Source organism: Halichoerus grypus, chromosome 5 (genome assembly GCF_964656455.1).
Source record: "Halichoerus grypus chromosome 5, mHalGry1.hap1.1, whole genome shotgun sequence".
NCBI lineage: Eukaryota > Metazoa > Chordata > Mammalia > Carnivora > Phocidae > Halichoerus > Halichoerus grypus.
Window position 1 is genome coordinate 2,835,563 of NC_135716.1, and position 21,355 is coordinate 2,856,917.

Below are 21,355 nucleotides of genomic sequence, written 5' to 3' on the forward strand. Positions count from 1 at the left end.
GAACATTCCGTGCAGGTGGAGGAGTGCCTGCCGCCCTCTGCCCAGTGTAGACCCTCCCTGAGCAGGGGTCCCTTTCCTCCCTGGGGCCATTGCTCTTGAGCTGGTGGCTTCTGCCCAGTGCTGCAGGCCCGGTGGTCCTGTCTGGGGGTGCCTGTGGCCCTTGCCAGGGTTCCCCCCAGGGCTTGTTGATGTATGTTCATCAGAGGTCACGCAGGGCTGGTGGGCCTGTCCGCCAGAGAGCTAGTTCTCATGAGTTAAGCGTTATCATGGAATTCTTGTCTGAGAATACAAACCTATCTTGATGTGGAAGGCTTTGTCTATTGAAAAAAAAGAATGTACGTTCCTATTCCCGGTTCAGATCTTTTGTTAAACATTTATAGGCCACTTTCCCAGTCCCCTGGCTCCCCTCCCCCCACAAGTACCAGTTTATCAAAAAAGCCGTTGCATTGAATGGGAGCTGCCGCGCGTGAGCCGCGTGGTCGCCGCTGCCCGTGACCTCACACGGCCCTCCGACGATGCTGACACACTGAGCATTTCCTGTGAACGGGGAGCCTTCCTGGTCCCACCATTGTTGTTCAGCTTCTGCCTGGGAGAAAACAAAAATCATTTACTACGGGCGGCGTGCTGTTTGTTGAGAGCCGTGCTGGGAAATGCGCTGTCGGAGGTGTCCCAGCCGCAGCCTCGCGGCAGTGGGGGGACCGGGCTCGCTCGCCCCGGGGGCTGCCTGGGGGACGTGATGGGAAATGCTGATGCTCCTTGCCAACCTGCTGGACAAAGAAAGCCATTGCCCCTTGCCACTTCCGCCGTGCCCAGCTCGGGGGGGCCCCCCCTGCCCCAGCCGTCCCCCTCCCCGAGGCCACTTAGCTGGGGCGCAGCGGGCTTCCTGCTGGGCCCCAGGTGCCATGACCTGGGGTTCACTCTGGGGAGGACTGGGGAGAACACCACTGAGCTGGCACCGCTGTGGGTCCTGTTTGCTCCTCCCGCGCTCTCCTTCTTTCCTTGGCCTCTGCTCTGTGGGCCCCTCTGTGGGCACTTTTCTCAATGGGTGGACACTGTGGGGTGTCCAGTTGGAGGGGACACATGGGGACAGGAAGCCTGGGAGCTGCCGGGCCTGTGTGGTGGGGCAGGATCCAGCCCAGCCCTCCCACCCCAAGTGTTCAAATCATGAGAAACCGGCAGGGGCTTCTGAGCACAGAGGGTTGCAGCCGTGGCGTGTCCTGAGGAGATCCCCCTGGATGTGGGGCAGGGACAAGATGAGTTAGTGGCGGTCGGAGAGAAGGTGGGAGGCCGGACAGGTTGGCAGCACAGGAAGGGGGGCAGAGCTGTGCTAGGGGGTGTGGGGAGCTCCAGGTGGGCAGGGAGGCTGCGGTGGGGGGTTCACATGCAGAGCATGAGGGCCACCCCATGGGGAAGAGAGCCCTGCTGGAGCGAGGAGCCAGGCGCGGCCGGGTGCTGGGGGCCCGGGGAGGGGGGGCTCCAGGCACTGCTGCCCAGCGGCGCCTCCATCCACACGTGGGTTTGGTGCCCGCGGTATGCCAGGCACGATGCCAGCACTCTGCCCTTATGGGCTGAGTGGAGCACACGAGGACAGCTCGGTTGGCGACAGCGGTGGCCCGCAAGAGGGCAGAGCTGGAGGGCTGTGGGGAGGCCAGACCGCCCTCGGTGGAGGGGTGAATGCAAGGTAGGGGCGGGGAGAAGCTTGTTTGGGGGACTGGCGCTGTAGGAAGGGGACGCACCTCAGCCCACCACATAGTGCACTATATCTGGGCTGGGGCGAGAGAGGGGCCGGCAACGTGCAGGTCCCAGGCGCTCTGGAGAGCCGGGTGGCTCACCCCAGCCCGTTGTCTCTCAGGGAATAGAGCCTCCAGGGCACGTGCCGTGCTCTGTGTCTTGACCTCCGCTTTGCCAAGGCCAGCCGGCGCTCTGTGCGACTACCCGGCTTGGGGTGAGTTGCTGACCCCTGTCCGCGTGGCTGGTTTCCTCATGTGTTTCTAAGATTGGGGTTTGAATCACATGACTGTTCGGTTTCGGTCATGCGCTGTTCTCAGAAAGGAGTGACAACTTCCCAGTGTTCGTCTCCCCTCATACGGGTGCTGCGGGCCAGAGGCCATCTGGGCATCTCCGGGATGTAGCCTGAGCGGGGCTCCCACAAGCCCCCACGTGTGGCCCGGTGCTCCTGCTCGGCAAGGCCACCTTGAGCAAGCCTAGCGCAGGAAGCAGCCGTTGGGGCGGGCCGGCGTGTGGCACGGGCCTGGGACAGCAGCAGCCCTTTGCGCAGGGCACCCAGGAGAACGCGCACCACCTCCCCAGCTCACAGACCCATCAGCTGGTGCTGGACTGGAGCACGAGCCACAGTGTGAGCACGCCTTTGGGCTCAGTTGCCACCACCATGCATTTTCTGGGCATCCGTTGGGCACAGGGAGCTGTCCGGGGCAGTGCCAGGCTTCTGCCCGTGCTGCCGGCCCTCTCACGGGGCAACAGGAAGCCCTGTTTTCCAGAGGGCCCCTTTGGTGGAGCAGCTTCCTTCCCTGTCCCCTTGACAGCCAGCTTCTCAAGCCACGTCCGTGTTGTGGCCTGTGCTGGGGAAGAGCACAGGCTTTGTCAGCCAGACCCTGCTGGGTCGCCCACTTGCTGGCCTCGAGGACTTCCTAGGGACAGCGTCCTGGCCTCACATGAGCCAGGGGCCGGTGGGCCGTGGGTTAGCGGACGGTGGGTCGGGGTCAGGGCACGGCTCACACCAGGCGTTGGCGGCACCCAGGTGGTGGTGTGCACTCGGCAGCCAGTCTTCACATGCTGCTGCCTGGCACGGAGCCTCGCACCTCAGAGAGGCTTACGGTCGTTTGTGCAAGTTGAGGAGGGATTTATGTGCACACAGTTCTCTCGTGAGCAGGCCCGGAGCCTGTCGGTGCTCGGTCACAGCTCTGGGAAGGACTGAGCATGGCCAGAGAGAAGTGCTGGCCACTGTTTAGGCCTCTCCAGCTGAGGCCACGTCTCGAAGGAACTTTTTCCATGCAGCTTCCTCTCTGCCCGTTAGCGCAGTGGGCCTGGGGACTAGAGCTGCTGCCCGTGAGTGTGGTGCGCCCACCACTCAGGACCCGCCGGGGGGCGTGCACACCCGTCTACGATCGCTGGGCGGCCGCATTGTGGTGCCCAGAGGGTGCTACTCGTCTTGCTTGTCTGCTGGAGCTCTGCCCCTGCCCTCCGTCGGCCCCGTCATCCTGCCCTCTTCACTCGAACCCTGGCTTCCTGCCCCGAGGCCCCCACGCCCTGCAGGCGCAGCTGGTCGCCTGAGACTCGGGGGGAGTTGGCAGACTCCAGTGTGGGGCTGCTGCTGGCCCTCTGGCCGTGGAGCCGGTGGCCCACACCAGACCCAACTGGAAGCTGGATGTGCCCCGCAGAGTGATCAGTGTGGTCTAGCAGCGGGAGGATGGGGGCTCTGGCGGCAGAGTGCCGGGTTCAAGCGTCGAGTGTCCCTCGCCATCCGTACAGGCAGGTCTCCTCTCCGAGCGTTCAGTCCCTCAACAGTAGAACGGGGACGGTGGTGCAAACCTCTCTGGCTGCCTGTGAGGATAAATGAGATGCGACTGGGCTCTGGACGTTGTCTCACAAGCTTGTCAGTGGAACATCGAGAGATGCCCTGGTGACCTCAGGGCGTTGGGGCTGTCCCCTCCACCACTTAGCTACCAGCCCCCCGCACACCCATCACTTACCACGTGTGTGTGGGTCCCTCTGTCTCCCTGCACAGCTGGCCCCGTCTCAAGTCAGGCGCGTGGGCTGGGGGACTGCCGGCTGTTGCTGAAGGACAGTGGCTCCTGAGCACCTGCTGGAGCTGCGGGCACAGAGCACACCTGTCCCTTTCTTCGCGGAGCTTGCGATGCAGTGAAGCAGCCCAGGAGAGGTGGTGGGAGTACGGGGTGCGGTGAGGGCGATACTTTGGTCCTCACGGAGCTCTGCGAGGATCGAGTGAAATGATCCCTCAGCATTATTCATTTTGAAAACCACGCAGAAGCTAGGGCACCCCAGCTCCCACCAGAAGAACTTTTCTGCCGTTCACAGAAAGTGAGGGCCGAGTGTAAAAACAGCTCCTTGAAGCCCCTGGAGAACATTGGAAAGCAGAAGAAGGGAGCGGTGCTGGGCAAGTTCGCATCATTTTACGGCCTTCAGCCTGAAGACGGGCAGCTACGATGGTGGATACGTGCTGTTACTGGAAGGACCCAAGCACAAAGTTCGGGGCAGAGTTTGAGCCAGGGGAACCCCAAATCCTGCAACATCTCTGCTCATTTTTCTGCCTGTTTTTTGTTTGTTTTTTTTTTTAGATTTTATGTATCTGTTTTTTTAAAGTTTTTAATTTTCTTAAAGATTTTATTTATTTGAGATGGGGAGGGAGAGCAAGCGAGCGAGAGCACAAGAAGGGGGAGTGGCAGGCAGAGGGAGAAGCAGGCTCCTCACTGAGCAGGGAGCCTGATGTGCGGGGCTCAATCTCAGGACCCTGAGATCATGACCTGAGTCAGAGGCAGACATCCAACCGACTGAGCCACCCAGGCGCCCTATTTATCCATTTTAGAGTGAGAGCGTGAGCAAAGGCAGGGGAGGGAGAGGGGGAAAGTATCTTAAGCAGATTCCTCACTGAGTGCGGAGACTGACGTGGGGCTCATCCCACGACCCTGCGATCATGACCTGAGCCAAAACCAAGAGTTGGACACTCAACTGACTGAGCCACCAGTCGGCTGGTTTTTGAACTGGTGGATTTATGGGCCAGAGTTTAAGCAGCTCAGCTAAGAGAATAGGACAGATTTCTGCTGGCTCCTGTTGCAGGGGAGAGTTTTGAGTTTGAGTCTAGCCAAGTTACTTATCCACAGCCTTCAAAGGAATGTAGCAGAATGTAGCGTCTCTGCAGCATATGATTTATACTGTGTAGGGTACCGCTTAGTATTATTAGAGTTTGTAAAATACAGGGAAGATGAAAATGTGACCCTTAGTCCAGAGAAAAGGCAGCAGTGGAGACTTACCCCAAGGTGATGACTGGTTGGAATCCTCGGGTGGGTGTAAGTGTGCTCAGGACATAAAGGAAAACATGCTCATAGTGGGAAGTAGGAGATCTCAACAGAGAGAAACTATTGAAGAAGAAGAACCAAATGGAAATTCTGGAACTGAAAAATGTAATACCTGAGAAAATTAGGGGAGATGGGGGATGACGGAAGAAAGACTGAAGGCTTGGTTGGCAGAAATGATTGAAGAACAGAGAGGACAAAGATGGAGACCAGAAAGGGGCGGGGCCTCAGGACGCCAGGACGCCGTGTCAGCAGGTCTGACGCACCTGTGATTGGGGTCCCAGAGGAGAGGAGCTAGAGCAGGGGGCATAAAAAATTTGTGCAGTACTAACTGAAAATTGCCCACGTGTTCTGAAAGACGTGTATGTACGGATTCATGGAGCTCAGTGGGGTCCAAACAGGAGAAAGAAAAAGAAAACTTTGCTTCAGTTCATCATAGTCAGACTGCTAAAAATCAAGAGAAAGAGAAAATCTTGAAAGCACCCGGAGGAAAGGAAGACATTTCACATCCCCAGTCACATGAAATGTCGCCGCCTTCTCTGCAGAAACAGGGGAATGACAGCCTCACAGCTCTGGAGGGCGGTGCGGGAGGAGTTAACCCAGAATTCTTTATTCAGCAAAAATATCCTGTAGAATAGAAGTGGAAGAGATTTTAGGTAAAATACAAGAGCATTTTAGGTAAAATACAAGAGCATTTATAAGAGCAAATACATCAGCAGCTTGCTGTAAGAAATGCTGAGGAAACTAAAGACAGTCCTTCAGGCGGAAGGGACGTGATACCATGTGAACACTCGGTCTTCAGGAAGGAAGGAAGAAGTGGTGAAATGGGAGGTAAAAATAAAGGGTTTTCCTTTTAATTCCCTTAAATGCGACTGTTTACAGCACGGAGCGGGGTTTACGCTGTCTGTAGATGGGATGCATGTACCACGTGTAGCGTGAAGAGGCTCGGGCGCAAAGACACAGACGATTGCAAGGTTCTTTCTTACTTACGTGCTGAGCTTCTCATCCACTAGACTGAAAAGTTGGTGTGTAATGAAATCTCTAGAGCAACCACTTACAAAATGATGCTAAAAAGCCAATACATAAATTAAAATGGAATGCAAGGCAGTATTCTGTTAACTTCGCCAAAAGCAGGCAGGAACAGGGGTGCAGAGAAACAAGGAGGGGCAGAGACAGCGAGTAGTAACGTGGCACGTAAGGAATTATCTCAGCCACGTAAGGAATTCCACTATGCGGAAGTGGACAAAACAGGCCAGAGAGCGGGGTCGGCAGAATGGGTGAAGAAGAGCCATTGATGTGCTGAGAGCGACACCCACTCTTAGAATATGACACAGTGGCTTGAGAATGGATGGATCGAGATCTGCCGTGCGAGTAGGAAGCCCGAGTTTACAGGGACGCGCATATCCACCTCAGACAAAGTGGACGTCAAGTAGAGACGGGCATGGCCAGCGAGAGAGGGGGCAGCTCACGGGATGAAAAGGTCAGTGATGAGGCACAACCACTGGGAATGTGTGTGCTCCTGACAAACGGGGCTCGGGGATACATAAGGCAGAGATGAGCAGAATTCCAGATTTCGCTGCCATGCCCCCAGGGCAGGCCCAGCAGGTCCCGGGCAGGTCGTGGGTGCTGATCCCCCGGCACCTGGACCAGCAATGTGTGCATTGCCTGAGCCAGGAGCCACGAAGACGTGATGCCAGGAGGGAGTGCTTGTGGCCAAGGAGGGTGCGGGGCGGGGGGGTGCGCGGCAGTTGGATGAGCCTCGGCGTCTCACTGGAGAGCGTGGGCTTGTCGGGAACCCGGCGTCTTGGGAGGGTTTGGTATCACCGGGTAGGTGGATGCAGGCCTGGCAGGTGAGGGTGTTCCAGGGATGGAGGGGGCCAGCCACAGCCCCCCTGGGCCGGAGCAGGGTTCACGGGCTGGCCTCTGCAGCCCGAGGATGGGTTAACAGAGGGTCAGTGGTTGGGGTCTTCTTGCCGGCCAGGCAGCGTTTATCAGTAAAGTTGTGCCATATTTAAAACCCTGACAAAAAGTAAGAGTCCACGTACCCGGGGGTAAGAGCGCTTTCCGTTCTCCGTGAGACGGTGACCGTGGTGCACACGTGGGGTAGTTTCGCTCGCGGTCCTTCCTGGGCAGCGTGGGCCCGGCCTGGGCGGTTGCTGCTGCCCCCCTGCCTGCCCTTGCCGAGGAGAGGCGAGGCCCCAGGCCTGCCGCAGGAGCCAGGGCATGTCGCCGACACCCCCCGCAGTGCTGGGACATGGGTACCGTGTGCTGACGTGCAGCAGGGCCGCGGTTCTGCCTGGTACGGAGGCTGAAGAGACGCCTCCAACTGTGGACTGCGTGCGCGGGTGTTCAGTGGGAGGGGGCTTCCCTCTGCCGGACGAGTGCGGCTCCCGGTGGCGCACCCCAGCACCCCGTTCCCCAGGGCCTGTGGTGCTGCGGCGCGCTAACCGGGGGATCGCTGGCGGCCCGGAGCGCTGTCTTTGTCTGAGTAACCGTCTCATTGAGGTGGGACACAGGTGCACGGTGGCGGCCTGTGGCAGGGGGACGGGTCCCCAGTGACCCCCAGCCAGCTCAAGAAGAGAACACACCAGCCCCGAAGCCCCCACCCCTCCTAAGGGCCACCGCCAATACATAAGGGCCACCGCCGCCCTGGCTTCGGCCAGTAGAACCCCCATTAGCCACTTGGACTTCACGTAAGCGGACCGCACGTTGTGAGCCGCTCCGCGCCTGGCACGTGTGGGGTCCGGCTTGTGCGTCGCTGCAGCCTGGTCCCCCAGCTGAGTGTGGCGCTCTGGTGTGTGCAGTGTGCCGTTCCCCTGCCGACGGGCATGGGGTTTGTGCGGTAGGGTGGCAGCAGGTAGTGCGAGGGTGTCCTACCTCCTCACTGTGCGACCCAGCGCAGGTTACCTACCCCCTCTGAGCTTCACCCGGACAGTGGGCACAATAATCCCTACCTCCCGGGGCAGTTAGGAGGGTCAGAGCAGAGTGGGTATCTGGTGCCAGGTAGAACACCTTGGCTCCAGCGGAACGCCAGCCCAGGCCTCCCCTCTCGTTGGCCCCTTGGCCTCTCGGAAGCACCCGCGGGGGTCGTGGAGCCTGTCAGTGGCCGTGCGGCCCCCCAGCAGGACTCCTGTGATGGATTTCGGGCAGTGAGGCCCAGAACGGCCCAGAATAGCGGCGGGGGCGGTCCTCGCTCCTGCCCCAGCTCTGGGCTGATGCGGGGGCGGTGCCTGGGCCCTGGTGCCGGTGAGGCGGCGTCCAGCCGCCGAGGCGTGCGGCCCCGGTCAGCACTGGCAGCCCCACGGATGCCCGGTCTCCGTGTGTGCGCGGCCGCTGCAGGCTCTGCTGCGTCTAGCGAGTGCCGCTTGTCACACTTGGTGCCCGGCTGTCGGGGATGCCTGCTCCGAGGCCCAGGTGCTGGCCTCCGGCCCCCTGATGCTTCTCGGTCGGGCGTTGGTGGGTTTCAGATCTCCCAGTTCAGAGGTAGGCTCTTGGACCCCACGGTGCCTCCGCTGGCCCCGGGGGCAGGTGTGCACGTGCGTCTGCGTGCTCGCCCGTGACGGCCGCCCCGTGTCTGCCGCAGGCCTTCCGGAGCAGTACTACAGCCTCACCTGGTTCCTGAGCCCCATCCTCGGCCTCATCTTCACGCCCATCATCGGCTCCGCCAGCGACCGCTGCACCCTGAGCTGGGGCCGCCGGCGGCCCTTCATCCTCGCCCTGTGCGTCGGCGTGCTCTTCGGCGTGGCACTCTTCCTTAATGGCTCTGCCATCGGTAAGTGTCCCTCCGCCACGGCCCGGCAGACGGGCTGTGCTCTCGGCGCCGTAGGTCAGCCTGGCCGGCCGCGGGCTGGCGCGGGGCTTCCGGGCTGTCCTGGCAGGGCTGGGCCGGGCCCCACGTGGGAACGCCGTGGGGACCCGTTCACAGGGAAGCACTTCCTGTTGTGACCTGCTGGTGTCCCCTGCGTATCTGACAGCGCGTCCTGTTTCCAGCGTTGTTTCAGAAATTCCCCCTTCTTTTTTCTCCTTTTCTCAGACTTGGTATTGAAAGTGGCCAGACCCAAGCCCATACTTGTTTTTTTGTCTCGTGTACTCAGGGTTTGTTTTGCCTTTGTTGTTGTTTTGTTTTGTAATTAAAGCCAGTCTATGTGGGAAAATAGTTTTTGCCCTGAGGGAGCCCATCAAAACCGTTCAAAACAAGACCTTGTTTTCTGGCAGTGACTTTTTAAGACCGGGGCTTCATCTGTGTTCTCACGTATGCCAGTGGGCCCCAAGTCTGCGTCAAGTGAGGTGGAAGCGGTGACGTTGGATCACTCATGGAGAGGCCCCAGAAACCCTCGGTTTCTCAGGGGCCTGTGTGGGGCTGGGCTGGGTCCCAGGAAGGCCGCTGCAGCCGGCTGGCCAGAAGTCCAGAGGGGGCGAGGGGGCTGCTTTCCGGGAACCGTGGGCACGGGGCTGCTGGTACTCTCAGCCTGTCCCCTTCAGCCTACAGGGCAGGTGTCCCTTGCCAGCACTTTGACCCAGAGAGAAAGCGTGGCGTTCTCCAAAGCTGTGTCTGTGGGACCGGCGTGGCAGTGACATGGGGGCTCTGGCCCCCGCCTGGCACCCTGTCTAGCTGTGGTCACGCTTCTCCTGGGCTTCTCCCCTGCACCTCCCATGCTGCAGCTAACTTGCCGCAGGGCCCAGGTTCTCTACCCACAGCCCCTCCGCATCCATGCGTACAGGATGCCAGCTGGCCTCACGGACCCAGCTGTAGCTCGGCCGTCGGGGTACCAGGTCTCTGGGTTCACGGCAGGTGAGATGTGGCATGTGATTGCCGCTTCCTTGGAGTGCTTACAACCTGCTGAGGGAGGAATTGTTCCGGAAGTGGGGCCATTCCCGTCACTCCTCAGAGCCGCACCTTTCTGGAACACGGGCTGCTCCCAGAATGTGCTTGACGACCCCGGGGCGGGTCATGAGCACGTCCGTGGGCTGGGGTGGTCTGTCACCTGAGGTCTGACTGTGGCCCTCCACACAGCTGGCCCGTGTCTGGCTTGGTGCCTTGGGTGCGGTCCGAGTGCGACACGTCATCAGTGTTGGCCTTGGGAGGTTCATTCTTCTTGGAAAATAAACACATGCTCACCACGGAGCATCAGTGAGACAAACATGTCTTCCGCTGGAAGGTGTGAAACTACAGTGGAGGACCAGGGAGACCCATCACGTGTTCAGTAAGCGCCGAAGGAGCAGCACCGCAGGCCCTGGCCCAGTGTGGTGCGTGTGACTGTGTCACACATCGCCTTTTCTCCGAACACGGTCCTCCTTCCCCAGTGAAGGTTGGGGAGCAAGGATCATTTTCCCTTTTTAGTTGCAAAATGTGAAGGTAAGTAAGCTTTGAGGTTCACCGAACAGTTAATGTGACTGGGGAGCAGAAGTAACCCTGCAAATAACAGAAATGGAAAAAACAGGGCCTGTCTTCTGTACTGAACGTCTGTGCCCAGGAGCACGCCCCTTTCTGGCGTCGGCGAGAGCGTCCCCATCTCCCCTTGTAGGTGTCTGCTCTTAGGAGCGGAGATCTGACTGCCCCTGTATGTTTGGTCAGGTCTGTCCCTTGGCGATGTCCCCAACCGGCAGCCCATTGGCATCGTCCTCACAGTGCTGGGGGTGGTTGTCCTGGATTTCAGTGCCGACGCAACCGAGGGCCCCATCCGGGCCTACCTGCTGGATGTGGTGGACAGCGAGGAGCAGGACATGGCCCTTAACATCCACGCCTTCTCTGCTGGTGAGATCTTGCCCCTCACCCCCAACCCTTACCCGGCTTGTCCCAGGTTGACTGTAGGGGAGGCTGTTCCCAAGGCCCTCCTCCCCACATTGGGCGGCACTGGATGGTGCGGGTCAGTGAGGTGGTGGGCAGGCCGCTGCTAACCTCTCCTTGTACTCGGGCACTGTTCACATCCCGTTGGGAACAGCAGTTTCCTGAGCTTAAGGGATGGCGGTCAGCGCTGCCCAGAGTCCCGGGCAACCATCTGTTTCCTATCCTGGCAGATAGCTGCTCCTGATTCCTTAGGCAGGAGTCTGTTAAGCCAGAACTCCAAACCTAGGGTCAGCTGTAGTTTCTCATCTTGTTTTTCCTACCATTTACTCATTTTCCATCCCCAAAACTTGTCCTGACTCAGGACACAGCTATGAATGCTGGCTCTGGTCGCGATTAAGGGTGAGGGCCCTTCGAGATCTTTCCTAGCTCCCCACCCCCCGCCCCGGGAGGCAGGGTCGAGGTGCCCGACATTGCTCACGGGCTCCACCTGTCTCTCCCACCCACTCAGGCCTTGGCGGGGCCATCGGCTACGTGCTGGGGGGGCTGGACTGGACCCAGACCTTCTTGGGCGCCTGGTTCCGGACCCAGAACCAGGTGCTCTTCTTCTTCGCGGCCATCATCTTCGTGGTGTCGGTGGCCCTGCACCTGTTCAGCATCGAGGAGGAGCAGTACAGCCCCCAGCAGGAGCGGGGCGGGGAGGGGGCCGACGCCCTGCCCCCCCCCGCCCGTGCGAGCGTTCTGGATGGCGGCGTGGCCCTGTTCCCCGAGGACGTGCAGTCGGAGCACGAGCTCACGCTGGACTACCTGAGCGTGGACATGGTGCGCAGCAAGAGCGACTCGGTGCTGCACGTGCCGGACGCCGCCCTGGACCTGGAGCCCGAGCTGCCCTTCCTGCCCGACATCGAGCCCTCCATCTTCCACGACGGCTCCTACCCCGGCACCCCCCGCAGCACCAGCCAGGAGCTCGCCAGAGCCAGGCCGCCGCCCCGCCTGGCCTCACTGCTCAGGGAGACGGCGAAAGAGGACGAGACACTGCTCGATAATCACTTGAATGAAGCCAAAGTCCCCAACGGCAGCGGCTCGCCCCCGCACGACGGCCCCGTGGGCTACAGCAGGGCGGACGGGAAGCCCCCCGCCGCGTCGGGCTCCATGAGGCGGCGCAGGCACATGTTCCGGCGGCAGGCCTCCAGCACCTTCTCCTACTACGGCAAGATCGGCTCCCACCGCTACCGGTACCGGCGGGCCAACGCCGTGGTGCTCATCAAGCCCTCGCGCAGCATGAGCGACCTGTACGAGCTGCAGAAGCGGCAGCGGCAGCGCTGTCGGCGCCGGCACCAGAGCGGGGCCACCACGTCGAGCGGCGACACGGAGAGCGAGGAGGGCGAGGGCGAGACCACGGTGCGGCTGCTCTGGCTGTCCATGCTGAAGATGCCCCAGCAGCTGACGCGCCTCTGCCTCTGCCACCTGCTCACCTGGTTCTCCGTCATCGCCGAGGCCGTCTTCTACACCGACTTCATGGGCCAGGTCATCTTCGAAGGGGACCCCAAGGTGAGCGCGCGTGCCCGCGGCCGAGAGGCTGCTCCCGGGGCCCGTGGGCTGGGTGCAGGCGGCCAGCGTGCGCCCCTGTTGCCGTGGCTGGAGGTCCACAGAGTAGCTGGGGACGCCGGGGGCTCCCGAGGCAGGAGCGGCTGGAGAGGCTTGAGGGGGGCACCGCCGCAGCGCCCCACTGCTGTGCACCAGCCTGCCCCAGAGCTCAGCGGCTCCACGGAGGGCCCCTCTGCCCCGCGGCCCGGCCGGGACCTGTTTCTGTTCCCCGTGCCATCAGCTGGCACCGACCTGTGGCTGCGTGGCCCGACATTGGGCCAGGTGGCCTCAGCCCAGGCTCCAGCACAGGGCAGGGGCGAGGCTGGGGCGGGGCGGTTAACACCACCTGCTCGGGGCCCAGCCGGGACTGCGGCCGAGTGTCCTGTCAGTCAGTGTAGCGTTCATCACTGTTTGTAAAATGGACAGCCTGCCTGCAGTTGAGATGTAAAGTCACTTTCTTTGCCCAAAGGGTGTGGCACGTGATCCCTGCCCCCCTGAACCCCAGTCTCATTTCTGGAACAGGCCCCCTCCAACTCGACCTCCTGGCAGGCCTACAACGCTGGCGTGAAGATGGGCTGCTGGGGCCTGGTGATTTACGCGGCCACCGGTGCAATTTGCTCAGGTAAGCGATCCTCAGGGTGGAGGAGCATTGCTCCCTGGGCGATGCTCAGTGACGGGAAATAGGGCCAAGGTCATCCTGCTCAGAAGGCGGGCCTGACTTTGAACAGGACTGTTGTTCAGGGGCAGACACGTGGAAACTTGTGTGTCTAGAATTGGGCATCCCGAGACCCCATGCAGGCTGTCCTCTGTGTGCTGGTTCCTGCCCGGGGGCTCCTCAGAGAGGGTCTCTGCTGGGGATGGGGTCAGGGGCATGGGGGGACTCCAGGAACCATGCCCGCAAGCCTGGGAGAGGGGTCTTTTGCATCTTAGCCGGGAGGACAGGGAGAGGTGGTGCCGGCATCCCGAGACCTGTACGAGGGCGTGAGGTGTGTTTGCAGCCGTCGGGGCGGCGGTGGGAGCAGTTTGCTGTGGGGGAGAGGCCTTTCCCTGGAGGTGCGCTTTATCCTTGAGGATGGGGGTCGGGGTGACATGCTTAGGCACACCTTCCGGAAATGGGGCACAGTCAGGGTCCGGGGTCCCCTAAACAAGTCTGGCCTAGGTCCTGCCCATTCTCTACACGAACCGTGGAGGGGGAGGTCAGCTTTGTTTCAGCCTGGCCTGGACCTGAGGATGGCCAAGGTGAAGGCCATGAAGCAGTGGGAAGCCCGCCTGACCGTCACCACAGCATTGTCTGTGTTTGACGGAGAAGTTCTCAGGAAAGCCTCAGAGCTGCTTCCTGGGGGAGGTAACATTAAGCCGCTGGGTCAGAAAGGGTCAGCAGGAGTCTGTCCCTCTAGACCCAGGGGTTTACCCGTGAGGAAACCAGCCACAACTCGAGATCCCACGTCAAGACTGGGTGTGGGGCTGGACTGGTGGGAAGGGTCTGGGCCAGGCCGGCGTGCGGGGCGGGGAAGCCCCAGGGAGCCGCAGGATGGGACCAGGCTCCGGGCTCTGGGACCCAGGAGGGCTCACGTCTGAGGTGCTGGAGCCCCGGGGAGTTGAGTGAGGCACGGTTTGCTGCAAGCTGTTGGGGGCGAGTGGGCCGCGACGTGGGGGCAGGTGGGCCTCGAAGGAGCCTCCGCGGAGTAGAGGCGGCGGGGTGCGGTGGGGGGCACCCGACAGGAGTGAGGGGGGCACGCAGCTCAGGGCCTTGTGGCACACTCTCTCTACAGCCCTGTTACAGAAGTACTTGGACAACTACGATCTGAGCATCAGGGTCATCTACGTGCTGGGGACTCTGGGCTTCTCCATCGGCACAGCCGTGATGGCCATGTTTGCCAACGTCTATGTGGCCATGATCATGATCAGCACCATGGGCATAGTCTCCATGAGCATCTCCTACTGCCCCTACGCCCTGCTCGGGCAGTACCACGACATCAAGGAGGTGCGTCCGTGGCTGGGGGCGGGGGACGGTGGATGAAGTGCTGGGGCACGAGGTCACCGGCCCAAAGTGTCCATCAGGTCACATCATCAGACCCATCTGGCTCCAAAGCCCATGCTCTTCTCCACTCATTTCGAGGCAGAGCTCTACCTTCCACTTGGGGGACATTTGGGGTGATCCCCCTAGGTCTCTGGTTCTGAAGGGACCAACAGAGCCGCCACCTGCCTGGGTCAGTCTGGGGCCCAGGCTTCCTGGCTGCAAGGCTCTGTACCTTCAGTGGCCTGGGCCACTGGTACCTGCCTGGAGGCTTCAGTTGCATCTTGAGGGATTTTGGCTGGGCACCTATTGTCCCCTCGTAGACCCCTGAGGACTGCCAGCACTGTCCTGTCCAGTCGAGCGTAGGCACCTGGGTCAGTCTATGCTTTGAGTAGCTACATTTAAGAGGGAGTAGACAGGTGAAATCACTTTAATGGTGTATTTTGTTTATCGCAGTACATCCAAAACACCATTATTTCAACACATTCAGTATATAAAATATTGATTATTCTCCCCAAGCCTTGAAATGAGTATCTTATACCTACAGTTCCTCTCAATTCAGACCAGCCATCTTACAAAGTGCTCAGTAGCCACAGTGCAGGTGTAGACCGTGGTTCTCAAACTTCAAACACAGACCCTAAAAGGAAAGGAAGAAACACAAAAAAGCTCGGATTTCTTTCTTCCTAAACCTAAACTATGTTTAATCTTCTCTTGCACAATTATAGAAGCAAAGTAAATCCACTGTGATTAGGTTCCTACCAAATACCAAACTAATGAAAATCCAAAGAACAGCATTATTTTTTTAATAAGCTTTTTAGTTGGAGCATAATATGACTACAAGAAAAGTACACAAACTGTAAGTGAAGAGCTTAGTGGATTTTTGGAAAACAAACTGGAAAAACTAATGCAGACCCAGAAACAACAGAAAGCTGGGCCTCGTCCTAACCTCTGACCCCGTGTAGTCATCTTGCCAGTGTTTGAACCTTGTGCGACTGGAATATCTGCTTTGACTTCACGCCTGTGCTTACAGAGGGCGGTTCTTCCTTCCCTTCCGTCTCTCCCCATCTGGCCACAGTCTGTGCTCCGTGCTGCTGGTGCTGGCATTGGGTGGTGCCCTTGTTTCTGGTCCCCCTGTCCTCTCTTCCACTGGCTGGTCTGTCCTCAGACAAGTGTTCTACTCTTCTGAGTAGCTTCGTAGTAAGACCCGAAACCTGGTGCTGTGTGTCCTTCAACTTTGTTGTTCTTTATAATTGTCTTGGGTATTCTTGACGGTTTACTTTTCATCTAAAAGTTAGATCAGTTTCTAGGCTTTTGCATTGGAAACACATTGATTAAATAGATCAATTTGGGGAGAGTTATAAACTTTATAGTACTGAGCCTTTCGACTCATAAATACGGTATATTCTTCTATTAATTCTTATAGCATATCTGTGGATTCTTTTGGACATCATACACAATCACATCATCCGTGTATAATGAGATTAATTTTTTTTTTCCAATCCTTAGTACATCTTATTTATTTTCCTTGCCTTATTGCAATGGCCAGAATCTCCAATACAATGTTGAATAGAAGTGGGACGGGGTCAGGGAGACAGGCTGAGTGGTCACCAAGCAGCTGAGTGGAAGGCAAGTTTTGTGTCCTGACTTCTGAGCTAATATTCGAACCACAGGGATGTTGACCGACGGCTCAGCCCCCCACCTCCGCCACGGCCCTCACTCTTGTGCTCTCTTCTCTTGCAGTATGTGCACCACAGCCCCGGGAACTCCAAGCGCGGCTTTGGCATAGACTGCGCAATCCTCTCCTGCCAAGTGTACATCTCCCAGATCCTGGTGGCGTCCGCCCTCGGGGGCGTGGTGGACGCCGTTGGGAGCGTGCGTGTCATTCCCGTGGTGGCCTCCGTGGGCTCTTTCTTGGGCTTCCTGACAGCCACGTTCCTGGTGATCTACCCGGAGGTGTCTGAGGAGGCCAAGGAGGAGCAGAAAGGCCTGTCGCGCCAGCCGTCGGGTGACGGCGGGGACGGTGGCCAGAAGCCCACTGTGCTGACGCTGTCCCGGAAGCAGGGCCCCCAGGGGCTGGTGGAGACGGAGTCCATGGTCTGAGCCTCGCCCCTGTGCACACACATTCCGGGGGGGGTGGCGGGGGGGGGCAGGGGTGGTCACTGTTGCTTTGGTGGCAGCACAGAGTCCCTTTACAACACGGGTGGGGGTGCGGTGGTGGTAGGGTAGGCCTGAGCCACTAGGCAAAGACACCACGCTAATTACTTTTTCCACAATTAAAAAAATCATTTGAAATATTTTTTTTTAATTGAAAAGGATCTTCTAATTTCAACTCTTTTATTCCGCAGGTATATTACTCTGCATGTTTTTAAAATTATAAGTCAGATTTACAATAGACACAAGCAGTTTAGAGAAAAGTAAGATTTTCATTTCCAAGGTTATGATTGAAAACAAGAGCACGTGCTGTCCTTCATGTAGCCAGCGACTGAACCTTCCCACCTCTGGACGCCTGCAGGCGTCGGGACTTCCTGTCAGATCTCAGGTTTTGTTGGTGCTGCAGTTATTGGAGAGTATTTTTCTTTATCATTGTTTTAGAAAACCATTTTTTTTCTTTCAAAACTGGTTTCCTTAGAAGAAACAGCGTTTCTTCTCTTCCTCAGAGATTCTGACAGATGGCGCGAGCAGCAGGCCTGCCTCTGGGCAGTGGGAGGCGGCAGCCGCCCCCCACCCCCACCCCCACCCCCGGGGAGGCAGGGCCCCAGGGACCCCGTGGGCGGGAGAGGGTGATCGGAGGGTGACCTGCGGGGACGGTGGGCTGGGACGGGCACCCGCGGCGGGCAGCGTTCCAACGAGCAGATGGGCCCCCTGGTAGGCGGGCATGCATGTCCGTGCCCGGACCCCTGAGAGGTGGTGGACTCTTTCATTGCACTTTGACTCGTGTTTAAACCATTTGTTGGGGAAATCATGAGGGCAGAGCTCCAGGCGTGGCCTTGCCCCCTGGGTCCTGCCGCCAGGCCTACCTCGGGTGTGTGGGGCGCTGCCCCGGCGTGCGTGAACTCCTCTGACCTCTTCTGACCTCTTCGCCTGCTCCCCCCGCTGACCCTGGCCACGGAGCAGTGGCAAAGTGAAGCAAGTGTCTGGGCCCGAAGGAAGGTCCGCTCCCCCAGAGGACTCTGGCGGCGTTTTCTGCTTTCAGCGTCTAAGCCAAACCCGGACTTTGGGGAAAGTACAGTCACGAAATGCTGCAGCTACTTGGGAATGCTTTCCAAACCACAGTCTCTTTATAACTGAGCAGTTTCTGCTTTTCTTACTTGGAATGGTCAGTCTAAGCTTCCTGGTGTCACCTGGACACAGACGATGGTAATACTTCGCTGCCTCAAGTTGTTTTTTAAATAAAGAACTTTAGGATGCATGAACAATCATGCTGCAATATGATCATTCTAAAGCAAATATATATACATACATATATATATATTTCAAGATGAGACTAAGCAGTTTTTAAATAAATTACTTGAATTTTCTGTGTATTCCAAGGACTGGCTGTCTAGCGTACTTGGCCAGCCTCTGGCCGCGCCGTATCTCCCAGCCGCCGGGGGTGCGCTGTGCGGGTCCTGTTTGCGTCTAAGGACCGGCGGGGCCCGTCCACTCGGGAGCCCAGGACCTCGGAGGGCCGGCACCAGGACGCGAGCGTTCCCGCATGCACGCGTGAGGCGGGCTGCGTGAATGTGGAGCTCGGACAGGGAGAGTCTGTCCTGCTGGTGGGAGTGCCGCTGGCCTGGGCACCCTGGGCAGGTCCCTGTATCCAGTTCGCCCCAGCCCCCGACGGCTTTGCGGCCCTGGGTCCCCCTGCGTTGGTTCTCAGGGCCCCAGGAGGGTCCTCCAGGGCACAGCCTCCGTCTAGCCAGCCTGCTCCGTAGGGGTCTCCCTGCGGCCAGAAAAGTGGGAAAAGTGGGCGGCAGGGGAGTGGACTGTGCGTGTGGTGGTGGAACAGTCCCGAATCCAGACGTGAAGTGAACGAGCGTGTGCCTCTGGGCCGCCCGCCTCCCCCCAGGGCCGGACGCACGAGGCCTGGCTGGGACTCGGCATTTAGGCACGAGGGCCTTACGGTGGGACCACTGTCATCAAAGCGTGTTAGCCCTTGATGTCCCAGCCTTCCACTTCACCGTGCTCTGAAATACCAAGGACCCCAGAGGACACGTGCCTGAGGCCCCTGTTAGAAGAGGAACAGTGCACCCCTCCCAGGACCAGCCGGCCCGGGGCGGAGGGGCTTCAGTAGCTGTCGAACGTGGATGTTTACGACCAGTCCTTCTCACTCCGTAGGTCTGGTCTGTGCAGACCTGCGAGGAGAGGGAGGTGCCTTGTGGTTTGGATCAGAGTCGGTCTCCGGAGCTGCCTTCCTGGGCCCTCGTCCCGGGTGTGAGCACACAGGGGCGCCTCTGCCCGCCCTCGCGGTGACACGTCAGGATCGCACTGAGTGTCTTAAGAGCCGCGAGGAGGAGCTGGCCGTGGGCACAACGTGGTTGCGCTCTGTGGCTCAGCGGGGGTGGGAGGCGGTGTTTCCTAATGTGGTAGCTCAGGTGGGCCCCGGGGGGACGCAGGAGAATGTCCCAGAGCAGGCCATCTTTGGCCTGGTGACGGAGGGTTCTATGACAGGCCCGTGTGTGCCCGCTGGGTGGGCTGGCAGGTGTCGATGCCCGGGACAGTGGTCCCGGGGTTTGTGGGCACAGGTCCGTGGGCTGGGAGTGTGGCCAGCAGTTGGTTGCTGTGTAGTGTAAATGGGCTTGTTACCAAAACAGGGTACTGTGGGTCTGATTTGCACTTTTGTTCCCTATAAAAGTCAACGAAGTAAAAAATCAGGAAGACGCGAACCCGTGCAGCCGAAGTCTGGACTGTGCTGGAGCCGGGGTGGGGGGAGGCTGTCGTGTCAGGCCAGGCCGCCTGCCTCTGCACCCCTTCGTCCCTGTTCTGCTGGCAGAGCGCCGCTGTGACCTTCCGGGTGCTGAGGGCAGGCGTCTCAGCTGGCAGCATCTGTGGGTCCCCCCCCCACCCCCGGTTGGAGGTTCTGGAGCCCCTGTGAGCGCCAGGCCGGGCTGGCCAGCCCCCCCCCCCCCAGCCCAGAGGTGCTCAGGTGTGTTCCTTAAAGGTACCAGTGTGTGGGAAGTGGGTCTCTGACCCCCAAATCCCAAAGGGCAACCGGTGTGTGGGGCTGCAGGCCGCAGGACGTGGAGGGGAGCTGAGCTCGGGCTGAGGGGCGGGGCTTCCTGTGATGGCTTCCGTGGGTGTCTGACTAGTTGAGGTGCTGACTATTCCCTTCGGGGTCTGATGGGGCCTGCAGCAGCTGGAGATGGCGGCTCCTGTCACTGACCAAGCTTGTGAAACACCCGCAGTTCACAGCTGACCCACACCCGCTTCGCGAGACACTGTCCGGCTGACCCTCAGTGAGGGCGCTGGCAGCCCGTCCTCTGGGATGGCGCTGCTGGGGACAGACCCGTCTCGTCGTGTTGTATCTGCGGGCATCCATCTTCCTGCCCACTTCGGGCCACTTCCCGAGCACTCCTGGAGGGGGACTCAGCCCAGCGCCCACCGGGAGCGGGGTCGATGCGGCCCAGCCCTGCACACGCGGCCCATCTGGGGGCCCAGCCTCAAAGCTGCGCGTTACCTCCTCACGGGAAGCCAGCCGCCACCGTCCCGGCCGAACCCCGAGTCTTGAGATGGCCCCTTGGCCAGCCCATCCTCCGGAGCCGGCTGTTTCCACCGGGACCTCGGGCAGAGCTGAGTGCCCACCCCCCACCTGCTGAGTCGGCTGGCTCTCCCCTGGGCTGCCGGGGGCACGTCTCCTTGTGCCATGGACTGACGCGGTCTCTTGGTGGCGGAAGGACCCGTTTGCTGGAAATGCCTCTTGTTACGGGAAACTCCCCGGGCATCTCGGAACAACACTATTTAGTTCCATTGTGAACTGGCCACAGGACAACATTTCTTACCAACTTACTAAGTCGGGCGGTGTACTAGCTCTTGCTGGTTTTAGCAACGATGTAAGTGTGTGTTAAACACATAGTGTTTTAGAGAAAGACATGTATCATATGACCTCACTGATATGAGGAATTCTTAATCTCAGGAAACAAACTGAGGGTTGCTGGAGTGGGGGGTGGGGTGGGAGGGATGGGGTGACTGGGTGATGGACACTGGGGAGGGTGTGTGCTCTGGTAAGCGCTGTGAATTGTGCAAGACTGTTGAATCTCAGATCTGTACCTCTGAAACAAATAATGCAATATATGTTAAGAAAGAAAAAAAGAAGAAGAAGAATGTAGCAGGAGGGGAAGAATGAGGGGGGGGAAATCGGAGGGGGAGAAGAACCATGAGAGACGATGGACTCTGAAAAACAAACTGAGGGTTCTAGAGGGGAGGGGGGTGGGAGGATGGGTTAGCCTGGTGATGGGTATTGAGGAGGGCACGTTCTGCATGGAGCACTGGGTGTTATGCACAAACAATGAATCATGGAACACTATATCTAAAACTAATGATGTAATGTATGGGGATTAACATAACAATAAAAAAATTAAAAAAAGAACACATAGTGTTTTATGAGGAAAAGGGATTGTAAAGAAGAGTAATACTGCATATTAACTTTTTTTATTAGGTGGTGAGAAGTGGCTGATGTCTGTGTGTCTGTACGCGGAGACCTCGGTTGGTTGTGTTGTTTCCTTCCAGGTGCGCTGAGCTTGTCGGCCTCGTTGTTGTGCACACGGCTGTTTGTGGAGCCCTCCATCTCCACGCGCAGGCCGGCCTGGCCTCCCCGCAGGGCCTCCCTGGGTCTGTTTTGCTGTAACTCTGCGGTTAAATCTTAATAAACCTTCCCTACCAGGTGACCACGTGGGTGTGTCTGAGTCACTTCCCCTCAGCCCCTCCCTGCGCCTGCAG

At 59.0% G+C, this 21,355-nt stretch overlaps 1 protein-coding gene across 8 annotated transcripts in view; it reads left to right on the forward strand.

The window, feature by feature from the left end:
- SLC45A4 (solute carrier family 45 member 4) overlaps positions 1–17,964 on the forward strand; it is a 74,996-nt gene extending 57,032 nt beyond the window's left edge. For 7 of the 8 annotated variants that reach the window (XM_078071934.1, XM_078071933.1, XM_036109461.2 and 4 more), the window contains 6 exons: positions 8,635–8,823; positions 10,627–10,806; positions 11,348–12,387; positions 12,946–13,045; positions 14,196–14,407; positions 16,181–17,964. In XM_078071934.1, the coding sequence (XP_077928060.1) occupies positions 8,635–8,823; positions 10,627–10,806; positions 11,348–12,387; positions 12,946–13,045; positions 14,196–14,407; positions 16,181–16,540 (2,081 nt within the window). In that variant the 3' untranslated portion in view covers positions 16,541–17,964. Of the gene's footprint in view, positions 1–6,537; positions 8,535–8,634; positions 8,824–10,626; positions 10,807–11,347; positions 12,388–12,945; positions 13,046–14,195; positions 14,408–16,180 lie in introns of those variants that run through there. The other variant, XM_036109459.2, reaches the window with a different exon arrangement.
- Positions 17,965–21,355: the final 3,391 nt, after the last annotated feature.